Source organism: Phyllopteryx taeniolatus, chromosome 4 (assembly GCF_024500385.1).
Source record: "Phyllopteryx taeniolatus isolate TA_2022b chromosome 4, UOR_Ptae_1.2, whole genome shotgun sequence".
Taxonomy (NCBI): Eukaryota; Metazoa; Chordata; class Actinopteri; order Syngnathiformes; family Syngnathidae; genus Phyllopteryx; species Phyllopteryx taeniolatus.
Window position 1 is genome coordinate 28,084,681 of NC_084505.1, and position 14,831 is coordinate 28,099,511.

At 45.0% G+C, this 14,831-nt stretch overlaps 1 protein-coding gene across 4 annotated transcripts in view; it reads left to right on the forward strand.

Annotated features, from left to right (window-relative positions):
* The first annotated feature begins 3,090 nt into the window (after nucleotides 1-3,090).
* The window catches only part of pax5 (paired box 5), a 44,473-nt gene continuing 32,732 nt past the window's right edge, over nucleotides 3,091-14,831 (forward strand). For 2 of the 4 annotated variants that reach the window (XM_061771262.1, XM_061771265.1), the window contains exons 1-2: nucleotides 3,091-3,166; nucleotides 14,096-14,261. In XM_061771262.1, coding sequence (XP_061627246.1) covers nucleotides 3,118-3,166; nucleotides 14,096-14,261 — 215 coding nt within the window. In that variant the 5' untranslated portion in view covers nucleotides 3,091-3,117. Of the gene's footprint in view, nucleotides 3,167-7,628; nucleotides 8,336-14,095; nucleotides 14,262-14,831 lie in introns of those variants that run through there. The other 2 variants (XM_061771263.1, XM_061771266.1) reach the window with 1 other exon arrangement.

Below are 14,831 nucleotides of genomic sequence, written 5' to 3' on the forward strand. Positions count from 1 at the left end.
CTGGCCGAGCATTAAACTTTCGGTGCAATTGTGACATCTCCGCGCTTGCACTCCACAGCCAAGTGGATATAGCGTGTAGTCCAACAAGTTTGGATACTAGTTTTGCACATACACGTGCATGGTTCAAAGCATTTCAACTATGGAGCCACATCAAAACATCATCACGTCGAGTTTTCAATGACACGGAGGCAGAAGCACGATTTATTACTGTTATTGACAAAAGTGGAGAAGAAGGAGAAGAAGAAGAAGCAACTCTCAGTATGATGCAGTGCAGTTTTACCTTACAACCAACTACGACCACAATAATCAACCTACTGTTAAAGAAGTATCACAAAGACCCCCAGCAGCACCGCGCACCCCATTCATGACATTCATTAGCGCACGGACGAAAGACAAACAAGTGCTTACTCATGACTTCAAACGATGCCCGATTCTTATTTGAGGGGATTCTGCTCAAGCAACTCAAGAAGGCCGACAATTAAAGCACTCAATTCAACATCAATACACTTGCGCTACAGAAAAAGGGATGCGTGCGTGGATGCATCCAAACATGAAATACCTTCAACTTATTCGTGCTCACTTTCATAATTGATGTGCTGTTATGAATTATTATTTCCTGAAAAGTACTTTTCTCAAGTGTCATGATAAAACCACGCTTATAACAATACAGCATATCGATATGAACAGTAATACACTGGATTCTTCAATTCAATATAATACTACTACTCATAATAATAATATAGTGAGGAGTAATAATGGACTGTTATTATTCTTAAATCATTTTAACTTCATTTTTAATACTGTGGCAAAAAAAACAAAATAATAATAATAATCAGCACTAAGCGTTTCTGGTGAAATAATGACGTCATAGTCCAGCTCCCGCGAGATGAGGAAATGCACCGCTGCCGCGCTCATGCACGCACTTTGAACTTGATCAAATCGTGACGACAATTGACGTTAACGTTTGATCCGCTACTTGCAATAATGCACATGCGCTCAAATGATTTGGTGAATTATAGAACTTCCAATTACGTGCTTGAACATGCGCTCAAATGATTTGACCGGCACCGAACTCGATGCCCAAAAATATTTGTACGTACCGAAACTAATATCATCGTGCACGTAGACATTGATGGTGAATTAGATCGATGACGAATAGCGTGACATTACATGTTTAAAAAAAAAAAAAAAAAAAAAAAGTGAATGTTGATGCGTTGGGGGCTGAAGAGAAGCGCTCAGTGTTGTTGGCAACTAAATGACGGACGTGCGTTTGTCGGCGCCACGCTCAATTGTTTGCGGTGCGTGCGTGAACCCTGACCCCCCGACAAGTTGGACACGCGTTTTATGTTTTGGAAGGCACATGTTTCCTGCACAAGGCAATATCTCTTGTCTCAAAATCCCCCCCCCCCAAAAAAAAATCACGAGCTAATATTGACCCATTTTCTTTTTCAACCCGTTTGGACGATAAAGGCATAAATTGTGCACTTGTAATTTCCCCCAAAAATAAAAATTAAAAATAAATACATGCGTCATGTGGCGTGAGGTTTGTTGCATGATGAAGGCCAGCATCTTCATCTGGAGCTAAAAAAAGCAAAAAGCAAAAAAAAAAGGCTCGATGCCCCAAAAAGTTCTTTGGGCTTTCTTAAATTATTTCTGGAAAATAAATGCATGCACAACTGGACACTTGTGAAATTGTATAATAATTTGCTATTCTCGTAAGAGATGACAGAAATATAATCCAAGTTATAATACAGTAGGACATTTTTCAATTGAGAAATAGAGTTATTCGACTGAAATAGACTTTGTGTGCATTTGGACCGAGAAGTTTATATGAAGTGGAAAATTAGCAGCATGGAACAACAACAACAACAATAATAATAATAATAATAATAATAATAATGGCAGCGATGAGAACGTGGCACTGTAAAGGAACAAGAGTAGTTTAGAAGAAAAGAAGGAACATCTGCAGTGAAGAATTTGGGGGGAAATATAATTTTCATTTTCATCGTAACTTCATGGAATAAGTGATGTCACTAGGTGGTATATATGTGCTATTTTAACACCCCCTTTTTTTGGTTCATAACGGTAAACAATGTACAGTATGTGTGCCGACCCAATGTACAAATTGTTTTGTTTTTTTTTAGCCAGCAACCAGTCACCACTTGTTGCGCGAACAAAACATTAACTGTATGTATTACTGCATCGATCGATATGTTCATATATCGATATGCATTTGTACAGTCACGTTTTTGGCCAAAGGTTTTGTCAGTGACTCCAGTTGGCCAATTGTGTCTTTGACTAACGTTGTTGATTCATTTTTCTTGTGTTAATCAACAGTCAGAATGACTTTTGTAAATTAGAAGAAGTAAAAAAGGTGAGTGCGTGCCAATGCAGAAGGTCTGAAGAAAGCTTAGCTTTGTAAATGCTGTCATCTGGCATTTATTCTCTCATAAAAGTCGTACATTCATACAATTGCTTTCTTTAGAATTAACATGTAATATATATATATATATATATATATGTTTTAAATGGAAGCAGTAAAGTTCGTGAAAGACCAAATCTGACTGCCACTGTATAAAATCAACTGTTGGAAGGAGGAAAAGTTTGCTGCGGCTGCGCAAGGCTGCTCAAGGCTGCGCAAGGCGCGGGCGCGTGTGCACTTTAGCGCCACGAAAGGGTCAGAGGCCACGAGCGCACATTGCGACAGCGGCTCTTCTTTTACTACTTTCACGCCCCCCCCCCCAAACAAAAAAAAACTCCGCCATGACGAGGGCCCTCCTTTTTTTTTTTTTTTTTTTTTTTTTCCCCCCATCTAAAGCGTTTAGTTGCAGCTGAGTGAACACTTGCAGGCGGCGCAATAAGGAGCGGAAGGGCCGAATTATTTTAACCTGCATTGCCCCCCCCCCACCCCCCCCCCCCCTCCGCACCCCCCCTCCTCTACTGTGCGCAGCTGCCGGAGAGAAAGTAGCGAGAGCGAGCAACAGTTTTCCAAAATCAGAGAGCGAAAGAGCGAGAAATGTAGAGGGAGGACAGCAGCGACTTTTGACCCCCCCCCCCCCCCACACACACACACACCCCCCCACCCCACAATCCCCCTCCCCTTTGTCAGCGGCTCTCATGGAGCTGCAGGGCCCAAGGACTGGTGCAGTGCGGCCGGGGCGATCAGGTAGGCTGGCGCCGTCTGCATTCGTCGACATGCAGCAGCGCGTTTTTGAAGTCGTTTGCCGCGCGAATCCGAACTTTTCACGCACGTTTTCCAACGTGCGCGAAGTGCGGCAAAGTTGTGGCGAGTAGTGGCAAAGGCTGCTGGCGCGTGTTAAACTCGGTTCGGATTAGTTTGGCAAGGCAGGAAGACGTTTTTTGTCGAGCAGCTTGTTTTGCTGACATATGACTATTATTTTGCTATGTATTATGCGCTTGTTCAATGTGTGGGAACCTCTTCTGCGGGGGCCATTTCAATGTTATAAAGTACGAAAATTATTGAAAAACTATGACGCAACTATCAGATGAACGTTATTGTTTATTGTGAGCATTTATAGGTGAAATGTTTTGGGGCTTTCTGAGTTTTATTGCCTTGGGTAAGGTCTTCTTGAGGGCCATGTATGGCCCACGTGCCACAGGTTCTCCACCACTGATTTCATGACTATTTTATTAGTGCGGTTATTATATTATTATATTGGTCATTCCATCTTTGGGTGCCGATGGGAACAAAATGGGCATTTATGTTCGGAAAGTAGCACTTTCCAATGGCCGCCGGAGCCTAATTCAAAGACAGAAGAAGCACGTGATTCTTGCCAGCCAATCGGTGACGAAAGGTGAAGAGAGCGCATCGAAAGGAAGAAAGACGCTCATTAACTCGATGAGCGCAATGTGGTGAAATATTATCAAAGTTTTACAATAGTCTGGAATTTGATTTGTTTTTAGGCTTGAAAAACATTTACGTTTCAACCCTTTGATGAATTCTCAAAATGTGGCAAAAGTAGAAATTGGCGACACGCAAAAAATAGTGCATACGTGTTATGTTACGTTACGTTGCATTATGTACTGTTCAGTTGTATTTCGCTTTAAAGTACAATACATTTGCACAGATTTTTTTTAAACCGGTTTGTTTATACGCAGATACTTATTTAGGTACACATTTGATGTAACTTTTATGTGCAATACATTTTATTTGAATCATTATTGAAGTATTTTAAAAAAAAAAAGTCCTATATTTAAGGACAGTGCATAGTGTTACAGTGGCATACGGTAATATTCAATATTCTTTTTAGGGCTAAAACCGCGTCCTCTTTTGATGAACTCTTAGGCCTAGTGCACCACTGTATTTGAAACGTGTTTTCGACTGTTTGATGTACAAATTTGGAGAAACGGCCGCTTGAAGTTATTGCTTGTCAAATGCTGTCACTCATTTTTCTATTCCCGCCAAGTTGCGACTCACATTTACAGAAGTTTGGAAAAACAGCAAAGATGTATTGTTGGAAAAAAGCGCCTCGGAAAAGACATGAATGGGATCTTTTTAAACACGCTGACATGTTTAGTGCCTTTCAGAGCACCTTATTAAGAAAGTGGGGACGAACATAAGTGCATGTACGAAAATTGCATCGCATGGCACTGATCTTTGTATGAAAGTGCAAGTGCAAGTGTGTCTTCTTTTGGGTGGAAATGAAGGCTGGAGACGAAAGCAACTGTAGCAGTTTTAACATTCGAAATGGTTATTTTAATGACCTGTCCGAGACACCCCCCCCCCCCCCCCCCCACGAAATGACTCCGCGACCCACTTTTGGCTCCCGACCCCCGAGTTTACGACCGCTGCTTTAAAGTGTTCCGAATGCGGGCTGCTGCTTCAGGGAAGCCATTTTGAAGCCTAACCACTTCGAAACGTCCGAAATAACTTTCGTAGCCGACGTCTGCTGTGAGTTTATTGGGAAAGAAACGCCTCATTCGTCTCTCTTTGAAAATGGACTTTGAGGGATTTCTTGGGTTTGGAGAGGAAAGGAGAGTTTTTAGGAGGCGCGAGGGCCCGTGCGCGGCCTCAGCTTGCGAAACGTGCAAAGAATCCAAAGAGTCGTGCGTAAAAAGTCTGCCGTCCGTTCTCGAGATCGCGCAATTGAGCCAACTGCTTTTGAAGGGCTTAAAAAAAAAAAAAAAAAAAAAAAAAAAGATTCATGAGTTCATTCGATGTTTTTTTGGGGGGGACTAATGTAGAAATGCATTCATCAGTTACTAGAAACGTGATTTTGCGCTCATCGCGTCCCAACGAGTGCAGCCAATCACCTTTCTTGCTGATTGTGTTGCTTTTTTTTTTACAGTTACACGTTGATATTTCAAACATATCCTTCCTAAGCAAAATGAAATGTACGAGTTGAGTGTGTCTTTGTCATTTGGTTGACGACCACGCGGGCGCGTAATAAACGAGCTTGCTGGAGTTAACATTCATTTTTCATTGCTTTTTTTTTTTTCGTTTCGAGGCTCTCGCGCAAAGAGCCAAGCAATAAATACCCCCCCCCCCCCCCCCAAAAAAAATCTATCAAAATAAATCAAAGTCTTTCACGCTGGGTTGAAGGAAGGAAGGAAGGAAGGAAGGAAGGAAGGAAGCAAGGAAGGAAGGAAGGAAGGAAGGAACTACAGCATCGCCTCCAATTTGCCTGCCAATGATTATCAGCAGCACATTTGTTCTTAGTAAAAAAGTCTAATCTGCACTTACTCCGATTTCCAACACTGAGAGGTAATGAAATATGCAAATGTGTCAGGAGCCCCGGATTAAAGTCGTCCCACCCTGATGGAAGTTTTCTCCAAATTTACAAGCCTAAAGCGACAACAATTTGTATACATGATTGCTTGTGTTGGCCTCTTTTTAATTGCTTGTGTATTTAATTTGCAAACGGGGCGAGGAAACGTTTTGTGGCTCGCAAACCTGGAACTCAAACGCAAGACGACATTTGGGGGGATATATTTGATAGTCTCTTAATTCAAAGCCGCCGTTTTTCTTTCCTTATTATTCCTTTGAATGGAATTGCATTGTAATTATTTAGCCGTAACCTTATTGATGTGAACATACACAAAGCATCATTAATGAACTGAAACATTTGCATATTAGTATTATTCTTCTTCCATATATCCGTGTCTTCACGAAGCGCATGCAAATCACGTGTAAATGTCCAAATTGCATTCCAAAAATTTTTATGATTTCCTTTTTATAAGAACTGCGGAACAAGCATTGTTCACCAAATGCGCAAAAATATTTTATCATTCACACAGCCAAGAAAAACAATGCACGAAATGTATTTAATGCATGTCACGTTTGGATTTGAGCACATTCAAACTTTTGTGTCGTTTCCTTGTTAAAGATGCGCAATTTGGTTGATTTTGGGGCCTAATCAGAGCAAGTACACGATGCATTGATAATAATGAGAACTTGGAGTATTGACGAGGCACAATGAGCGCGTTTGGATCGATGCTAACGTCGTGTTGTTGTTGTTGTTGTTGTTTTTCGTACGTATTGCACGAGCGTTTACCTGCTTGCGGGCATGCCCTTCACAGTCGAGCGCCCCCCGGTGGCTCATCTGTGAAACAGACAAAAAAAAAACAATGTACAATTTATGGCCGATTTCTGGAAGGAAAGAAAGAAAGAAAGAAAAAACCTCCACCTCAACTCAGAAAGCGCATTTTGCTGCTTGTGTGTTTGATTCGAAACCGTTTTGACGGAGATTTCTTTTTGTCCAGACAGCAAATTGCTAAAAAAGCTGCACGCCACCGAAGTGGGGATAAACATGGAGACACGTATTGATTGCGTAACATGAAATATTCCATGAATCATACATTCCTTGACATTTGCTGTCTGTGTTGCCTTTTTGATGAAAATCAACATTATCATAAGGTGTCTTGTTGTTTGTTGGCAATAACGATCCGGGCAAGTCACGTGCTTGTTTTACGTGCGGAGATGTGCGCGTAATCAGCGAGAAAGTGAAGCGATGAGATGTTTCCGAGCACCAAGCATCATGCAAATGTGCTCGCGCGCTTCAACTCAGCTTTATCGACTTTGGCGATGCTGGGAAATTGCACTTCATGATGCGAAGCTGCAAATGTGTCTAAATGATTTTTGTTTTCAGCGGGAAACTCGCAATCAACCGCCGAATGTGTTTTAAATGTCGGCGAATTGGACTTCGCTTTGAAATGCACATTTAATATTGACACGGATAACTTCTTCGTGCTTAATTGAAATGAAAACCGAAGACGGGATGTGACCCCCCCCCCCCCCCCCCCACCACCAGTGGAGATGGGCGCCGGCGTCGAGCTCTCCCATTGGCCGGGGATGAAAACAAGCGTTCAGCGTCATTGGTTCCGAGGATTGGCATCAGCCAATCGGAGCCAGACAGAGCCCCGCCCTTTCAGTGCCCTGCGAGTAGTGACGCGGAAGCGGTTCCGGCCTCGTGATTGGCCGGCAGGCGGCTGAGTGACAGGCAGCTGGCCGGCCGGCGCGTGACGTCATCGGGCTTCAGGGGGTTGGGAGCGCGGTCGCTGTCCGCCAGAGAACGGGTCCTGAAACGCCAGAGGACGGCTCCTGAAGGGCCAGGGGCGCTCGCTGGCTTTCGCAACCCCCGCCCCCCCCCCACGCCCCCCATTTTCGGCACTTTCTCCCTCTTCGGCCAACTCGGCTGCAGTTGGGCAACGAATCGCTCGCTCCCAAAGGCGGCCCCGGCCCCGGCCCCGGTTCTGGTTCTGCGGATATGCCACTCGGACGCCGTCTCCAGTTTTATTTCGGGACGTCACGCAAGAGCGGAATGGACGCCCAACGCAGCGAGTTGTGGATTTGCGCCATTTGTAGTTGCTGAAACAACAACTGATTTCGGATGTCTTGTCTTTTTGATTGCGAGCCTGATCGGAGAAAGTTGAGCCGGTAAGGGGGACCCGCGCCCCCCCACCCCCTCCGCCCAGCGAACTGAGACTGTGCGGCGAGGTGTTCTTTTTGAAACATTTTGAAACCCTTATGGGTATTTTTTTAAGTTATTTTGAATGACACAAGAAGATTTCTCGTTGTCTGTGCTGTCACATCCGGGACACAATTTTGACACCCCTGATAGATATTTTGGAATCGGTCAATATTTGATTCAATTTCCTACCGGGAACACCGACGAGCGAACGAATCCACCTTGAAAAAAAGACTTTTTTTTCTTTTCTCCCCCTCAACGGAACTACTTTGCATCATCCACTGGAGGTCTAGCAGTTTCGAGGTTGGCCCAACCAACTGCACGCTTCCTTTTTTTGTTTTTTTGTTTTTGTTTCCGAGCCCGCATGGAGCTCCACTGCAAGCACGACCCGTTCGCGGCCATGCACAGTAAGTCTCCAACTTTTCCGTTTGTCCCGCCGCACGCTGCCCGCACATCGAAATCGAGGCTGGCGAGCGAGGCCGACTTGTGCGCGGCTTGTGCCGTTTTCCGTTTCTCTTCTCATGTCCATATTTACGTGATATATACATATGTGTATCATATCTTCATCTACCGTTTTGAATTATTTAGTTATAACGCGCAAGAAGTTTGAACTGATAAGCGAACACTTCAAAATGACGTTTGCCTTTTATTGAATTACATTTTTTTTTTTGGGTGGGGGGTGGGGGGTGGGAGAGCCTGAACTTGCTTGACAAAGCTTGAAATTGCACGCTTGTTGTTTCAATTGTTGAATGCATTTTCCTCGCAAAGGAAAAGACGTCGTCGTCGTCGTCGGGGGGCACAAAAGAGGGGGAGCGAAAGAGAGAGAGAGAGAAAGAAAGAGAGAAAGAGAGAGCGAGTAGCTGTCGCCTGAGTTGGAAGAGGCTGCGGGCTGCAACCGAGAGTGCAAAAGACGGCTGATGCGGTCTCGGACTCCGCAGTGGACCCGAGGTCGTCGGGTCCACTTCGCGCGGGCTCAATGGCGCCAAATCGCCCCAGCATGTCCAATCAAAAGATTCGCTGTAGCTTTGCTTGTGCAAATGTCGCAAGCCCGCTTGCGGTCTTTGTCGTATTTTGTCATATTTTGTCATATTTTGTCATATTTTGTCATATTTTGTCATATTTTGTCATATTTTGCTTGACCTCGTGGCTCTCGTTGGATGCGCAGGTGTACCTAATGAATTGTCCGGTGAGTGCTGCTAGCAATAGTCAAATAGAAATTAACTTGTCAAAACTTAAAGGTGGACTTTAATCAGGTGAACCTCTCGTGGGCCATGTGTGTGTGTGTGTGTGTGTGGGGGGGGGGGGGGATTTTTATAAAGTACACAAATGCTAATAATAATAGTTGCATCATTTTTCTGTACTGTATAATTTATATATAAATGAAATTTATACTGGGCTCGACAGCAGAATCCGTCTGATAGAAAAAAAAAACATTCAGTACAATTTTGGCGGCCTTAACTTTATTTTCTAGTTGTATATACAAAGCGGACATATTTTAAAATCATACGCGAGCTATCTCACAAATAAGCGTACAAAAAAAAAAAGCATTCAGCATTTCATAGATCAGGAATTCATTCGTTCATTGTTACTAACCGGGAAATCCCGGGGAGAAAACGATTACACGCGCGCGCGCACACACACACACGCACGCACGCACGGAAAGGCGAGAAGAAATCGCGTTTGTTCTCGCAGTTGTTGGGCCAACGTCGACGATTGTTGGCGCTTGAAGGCAACACGCGAGTTGCGGGCCGCTTTCAAACGATTCCACGTCCGAATGTCAAAAGGCAACGCGAGAAAGCTCGCAAACGGAGCAACTTGCACGCCCGCAAATGCGGAGTGTGCGCGTGTAGATTTTCTTTGGGGTCAAAGGAGTCTCGCCCGCTGTCTCCTTTTTTCCCCTTGCTAACACAATTCGAGCATCAATTTCATCCGGTGTGCTATTGTATAAAAATACAAAATCTGAAACCGTTGTTGAATTTGGAGCGGAAGAAAATGTGTTCCGGGTAATTGTGATGATAATGAGCTGAATATTGTGATGTTAATGCAGCTGGCGTGCTCGCATCTTAAGTCAGGAGAAAAATACAATACGATAAAATAAAACCGTAACACATCGAACATTTGGAAACGACTTTTTTTTTCAAATGTTTTATTTTTTTCTACAGCGCGAATGCTCTAACACCAGCCCCGTTCGTGACTCAATTGCATCTTCCCTTCATGGGAATGTATATCAAATGTATAAAAAGTGTGCGGACTCGCACCCCTCAATGTTTCGGCAACCACATTCCCTCGATCAGCCTTCTCACCGACAACTTTGCAAACAGCTCTATTTGTAGTCGTCGTCCGTCGCAATTCCCCTTTTTGTTCCCTTTGAAGGCTTCAGGCCGCGACGAGGCGACTCGGAGGAATGTTGCAGGAAAAGACAGCAGAGACCCTCATGGACCCTCTTTTCTGCATGGAGGAGCTTGACCTATTCCTATTCTTCTTCTTCTTTTTCTTTTTTTCATGCGTATTTTTTTCCTCCTCCGGGAAGAGCGAATCAATGAAAGATTTGAGTCCCGTCTCAAGGAGACCCGAACGAAACCTCACCGGGTACGCATGAGGACTCGTGGCCGCGCGCAGGCTCGCGCATGTCCCCTCGGATTCTTTTTCTCCAGGAAACAAAACATGAAACTGCCGCACTTGCCACGCAAGAGTCACCCGCTCTCTTGAGCTTCAAGCTATTAGAGTAAGACTTTTTTTTTTTTTTTTTTGTATGCAACAAAATCTCCCCCGCTGCCAGCTACGATTGGATTCGTGAAATGTGCTCGGTTGTTGGCTTGAAATGATGGAACAAGTTGGGAACATCAGTCCCAGCATTCTCACACTATACGTGCAAATGATCATTTTGGAGGTTACGTGGAGATAATATGGACGCAGGGATATTTTCCTTCTAAAACACGAACCTTAAAATAAACTCAACATTTGCGGTTTGAATCCGCCTCCAAAAATTCCCAGCGTCTTTGTTTGTAACACGTCGGCAAATTTCACAAGCTTTCAACTCGGTTGTCTGTTTTGCTTGTTCTTTGGCTTAAAAAAAAAAAAAAAAAAAAAAGTAATTTTTTTTTAGGGTGCCAATGATGACCAATGGGAAAATTGCGATGATAACCATAGATGGACATGAGCAATACAGTTAATTAACTATCATACGCAAAGTAATTGCAGCAAGCGAATGCCGGCCTTTTGTCCAGCGCTGGCTTGAAAAAGACATTTTCATCTCAACGAGACTTATTTGCATAAAACCTGGTTAAGTGAAAACTGCAACGATACAAAGGTAAAAGCAGGTGGCGACGTAAAGCGCGTGTAGTTCAAGTTTGCCAACTGTTATATTCCCTCCCTTATACTTTATTGAAAATTGGTATGATACAATAGTTACTTAAAACATGCTTGTGCACTTAATTCCATTTTTATGATGGCGACAGTTTCAGGCTACAGTAGATAAATTTGCTTTCTTACTCTTGCAAATGGGAAAATTACTTTTGAAATGAAACCAGTGTCACACGACAGCTTGTGTACAAATGAGGGTTTCAATGTTTTATTGTGTTTTGGTAATCGTCTCTATCGGTGTTCGTAGGCCGGGGAAATAACATTCGGACGTAATCCCAGGAGCTCCACTCCAAGAATAGTCAAATAGCAATTGGAAATACACAGATAAGTGAAAACGCCGTTACGTGGAGTTTCTTCTTCTTCTCCATTTCCATCCGAAGCGAAGATAGCTCATCAGGTGCGGCCCAGATAGGAAGCGCCAAAGAAACCTTTTCATTTGCTCTTATCTGCGAGATGAGCAGAGCGAAGAGGCGGCGAAGACTTCGACACGCAAAATCACGAGGACGCGAGGGCAATGCCGCTTTTTGCCTTGTTTTTGTTTGGCATCGAGCGGAACCTCTTCATACGCATTTCCATTCGCTGGTGTTTTGCAAGCTTTGATTCGTCGACACTGCAACACGACGAAGCGAAATCGAGCTAATCAGGTCAGAGGCCAAAATGTCACTGTTATAAAACTTGTCCTAAGTGTACAAGCAGCATTTGGCATAATTGTCCATCATACGAAAAGAAAACAAAAGCAGAAGAAACACACGGCGAATATTTTGCCGCTTGCTGACATCTTGCAACTTTGCCGAGGTTTTGCTGCGCTTACGTTTGTTTACCTCGTGGAGGTCGACGAGATCTCGCGGCGCATGAATACGCGTAGACGTTTGTGTCAGGTCGAGTCATGCTTAAATAAATAAATACGAATAATCAGTTGCTATGGATCAGCGGGTCCATAGTTTAAAAAAAAAGGTAATCAGGTGAAATAGCGAAAGTTGTCGGCCTCTAAGGCAAATGTGTGTTCTAGGCCACGGATAAGAAACTATGACTATCGGGGGACGACGACAACGACGACATATCCCCAGGCTTTCACAAATAGAAGCCAGCAAACTGGCGGTGGTTTCAAACAGCACATGAAAAGAATGTTGTGGACTGACAGCCTCAGTTTGCATCGGTGACACAAGATTAAAGGTGGAAGACCTCCGAGGAAATCTCGGCGTGAAAAGTGGCGGCACGCTTGTTTGGCTTATTCCGCTCATGCCAAAGTCAAGTCTTCCGTTACATCCATCCCTCCAAATTCCCAGTGGCAGCACAGACTAAATCGGTTAATAATCAATCATTTTGTCGGGCCTTTTTATTGGTGTCCTTCTCTTGGATAAAGTGTCCCGGAGGTTGAAGTTCTGTTGTTCCACCTAATTTGGCCAGAAACCCCCCCCCCCCTTCTGTCTCTGGCGTTGTCGCCGGTGTGTTTGAACACGAGCGGTCGGGCCACGCCGGTCCCACGCGGCGTCGACGAGCACTCCCGGGCTCGGCCTCGGCCTCGGCGGCGCCCTACGTTGCTATCTTCCCCAAAAGTGATTGCTTTTTAAACGGCGGCGCCTCGCCGTCTGCATAATGAGTTTGCTTCGATCGAAAAAGAAATCAAATGGCTTTCATTTGCCAGCACGAGACTCTCCAGACTTTCTGCTTGTGCAGACGTCTTTTGTTTTGGAGCTGGAGGAGGCTCGCTGCGTTTGTGTGTTTACTTTACAGGGATGCAGAAAGAAGAAAGAGATGGTCAGGTTCAGGGGAGATCCCTGCAGGGGTCACGTATTTAAAAATCTATTACCCTCACAGCTAGGATTAGTGTGTGTGTGTGTGTGTGTGTGTGTGTGTGTGCGCTTCCCCTGAAGACACAATCACTATGGTAATACAAACGCAGTGGATTACAGAGGCGCTGCATTGCCTTGGGTGCAACGTATACACGACATAAACACGTTGTGGGGAGTGACGGTGTCCGAAAACAGTCATACACTCGTTGCCGTGGTGACCTGACAACACTTTTGTTTGAAGTGTAGACTTGAAGGTTTGACCTTTATTGACAGGTTACCGTGCAATTCTTTTTTTAGGTGGTTGAGGTATTCAGTCGACGACTGTGCTTGTGTTTTGGACTCGCTTGTGTTGCACAAGTGGAACTGAGAGACATTTGGGACATTTCGGTCGACGCTGCTCGACGATAGACAAACTCCGAGCGACTGCTCGCCGAAGTCCGTTGATGAACTTCGTTCGCAATACAACTAACTTTTAAAAATGAAGCCCTAAGCTATAGGCTGGAGGGTTGGTCGATGAATTGGAATCCTCGGTGGCGGTCTGCCCCCGTCATCAGTTTGCTTTGGTCAGAAGGGAGCGTGTTCAAGGAAAACAAGATCTCTGTAAAGGTAAAATGTTGAGGGATAGGATAGCAGTCGTGCGTTGTGTGGCCTCTCCACATTTCTTCCCCATTTGGTCTTTTTATATGTTCGTTCCTCCCTCAGGGGAATATCAGTAGCGTCGCTCAGCCCCTCGGTGGGTCAATAATTAATTGCAATCCCTTCATTCGCTTGCGATCTTAGCTTAGTGTGTCCTGGCTCAGAGGACGGCCCCGCCGGTATGATGCCGGTAGGGAAGGCTTTCTTTTCTTTCAGATGTAGGCCGGGAGCGCGGGCGGTTTCGAGAAAGGACATTTTGTCGCGATGCGGTACAGTTTGGCCCGGGGCGCCTCGGTCGCGCGTCACTCGGAACGTCTGGGAACCGACTCGCTCGCTCGCGGCTCGGACCGGACTTGAACTGCTTTGTTTTCGCAGGGCACGGCGGCGTGAACCAGCTCGGGGGCGTTTTCGTGAACGGCCGACCTCTCCCGGATGTCGTGCGGCAGCGAATAGTGGAACTCGCCCACCAAGGCGTGCGCCCCTGCGACATCTCCCGCCAGCTACGCGTCAGCCACGGATGCGTCAGCAAGATCCTCGGCAGGTACGGAAGACGAGTACGCGCAGACACACACGTGACCTCGCTGCGTAAGGGTAATGAAGTTAATAAGGGTTTTGATCATCCAGGTACTCATCTGCAGAAGGTCATAAATCAGTAAAAAAACAAAAAAATCATTGCCAAGTTGTCATTTCCAGCGCCATGATCATCATTTCTCTCAGTCTTGTTCCTTTCTTTGATTCTGACTCACATTTCTCCTTTTCACCATCCTTTCCTCTACTTTTCCCTTCACCTTTACAAAGCCAATTTCTAAAGTCAATCCCGGCCGGTTCCGTCTGCCGGAGAAGAAAAGGCCTCAAAGGGGGAAAAGATTCATCACTTTTGGGAATTAGCATCAAAATGAAAGCGGCACCATATTTCAGCCGCACAAAATATAGCCAACGGAGAATGGAGACAAGGATGGAGAAAGAGGAGGAGAAGGAGGGAGGAGAGGGAGGGGGGGGGGGCGTGTTGAAGAAGAAGTCAGGAGAAGTAAAAAAAGAATCAGAAACGGAGAGAGCGTTTGTGGTGACGGTGGGGAAGGATTAGCCACAGCGGCCCTCAGCTATATCCCAA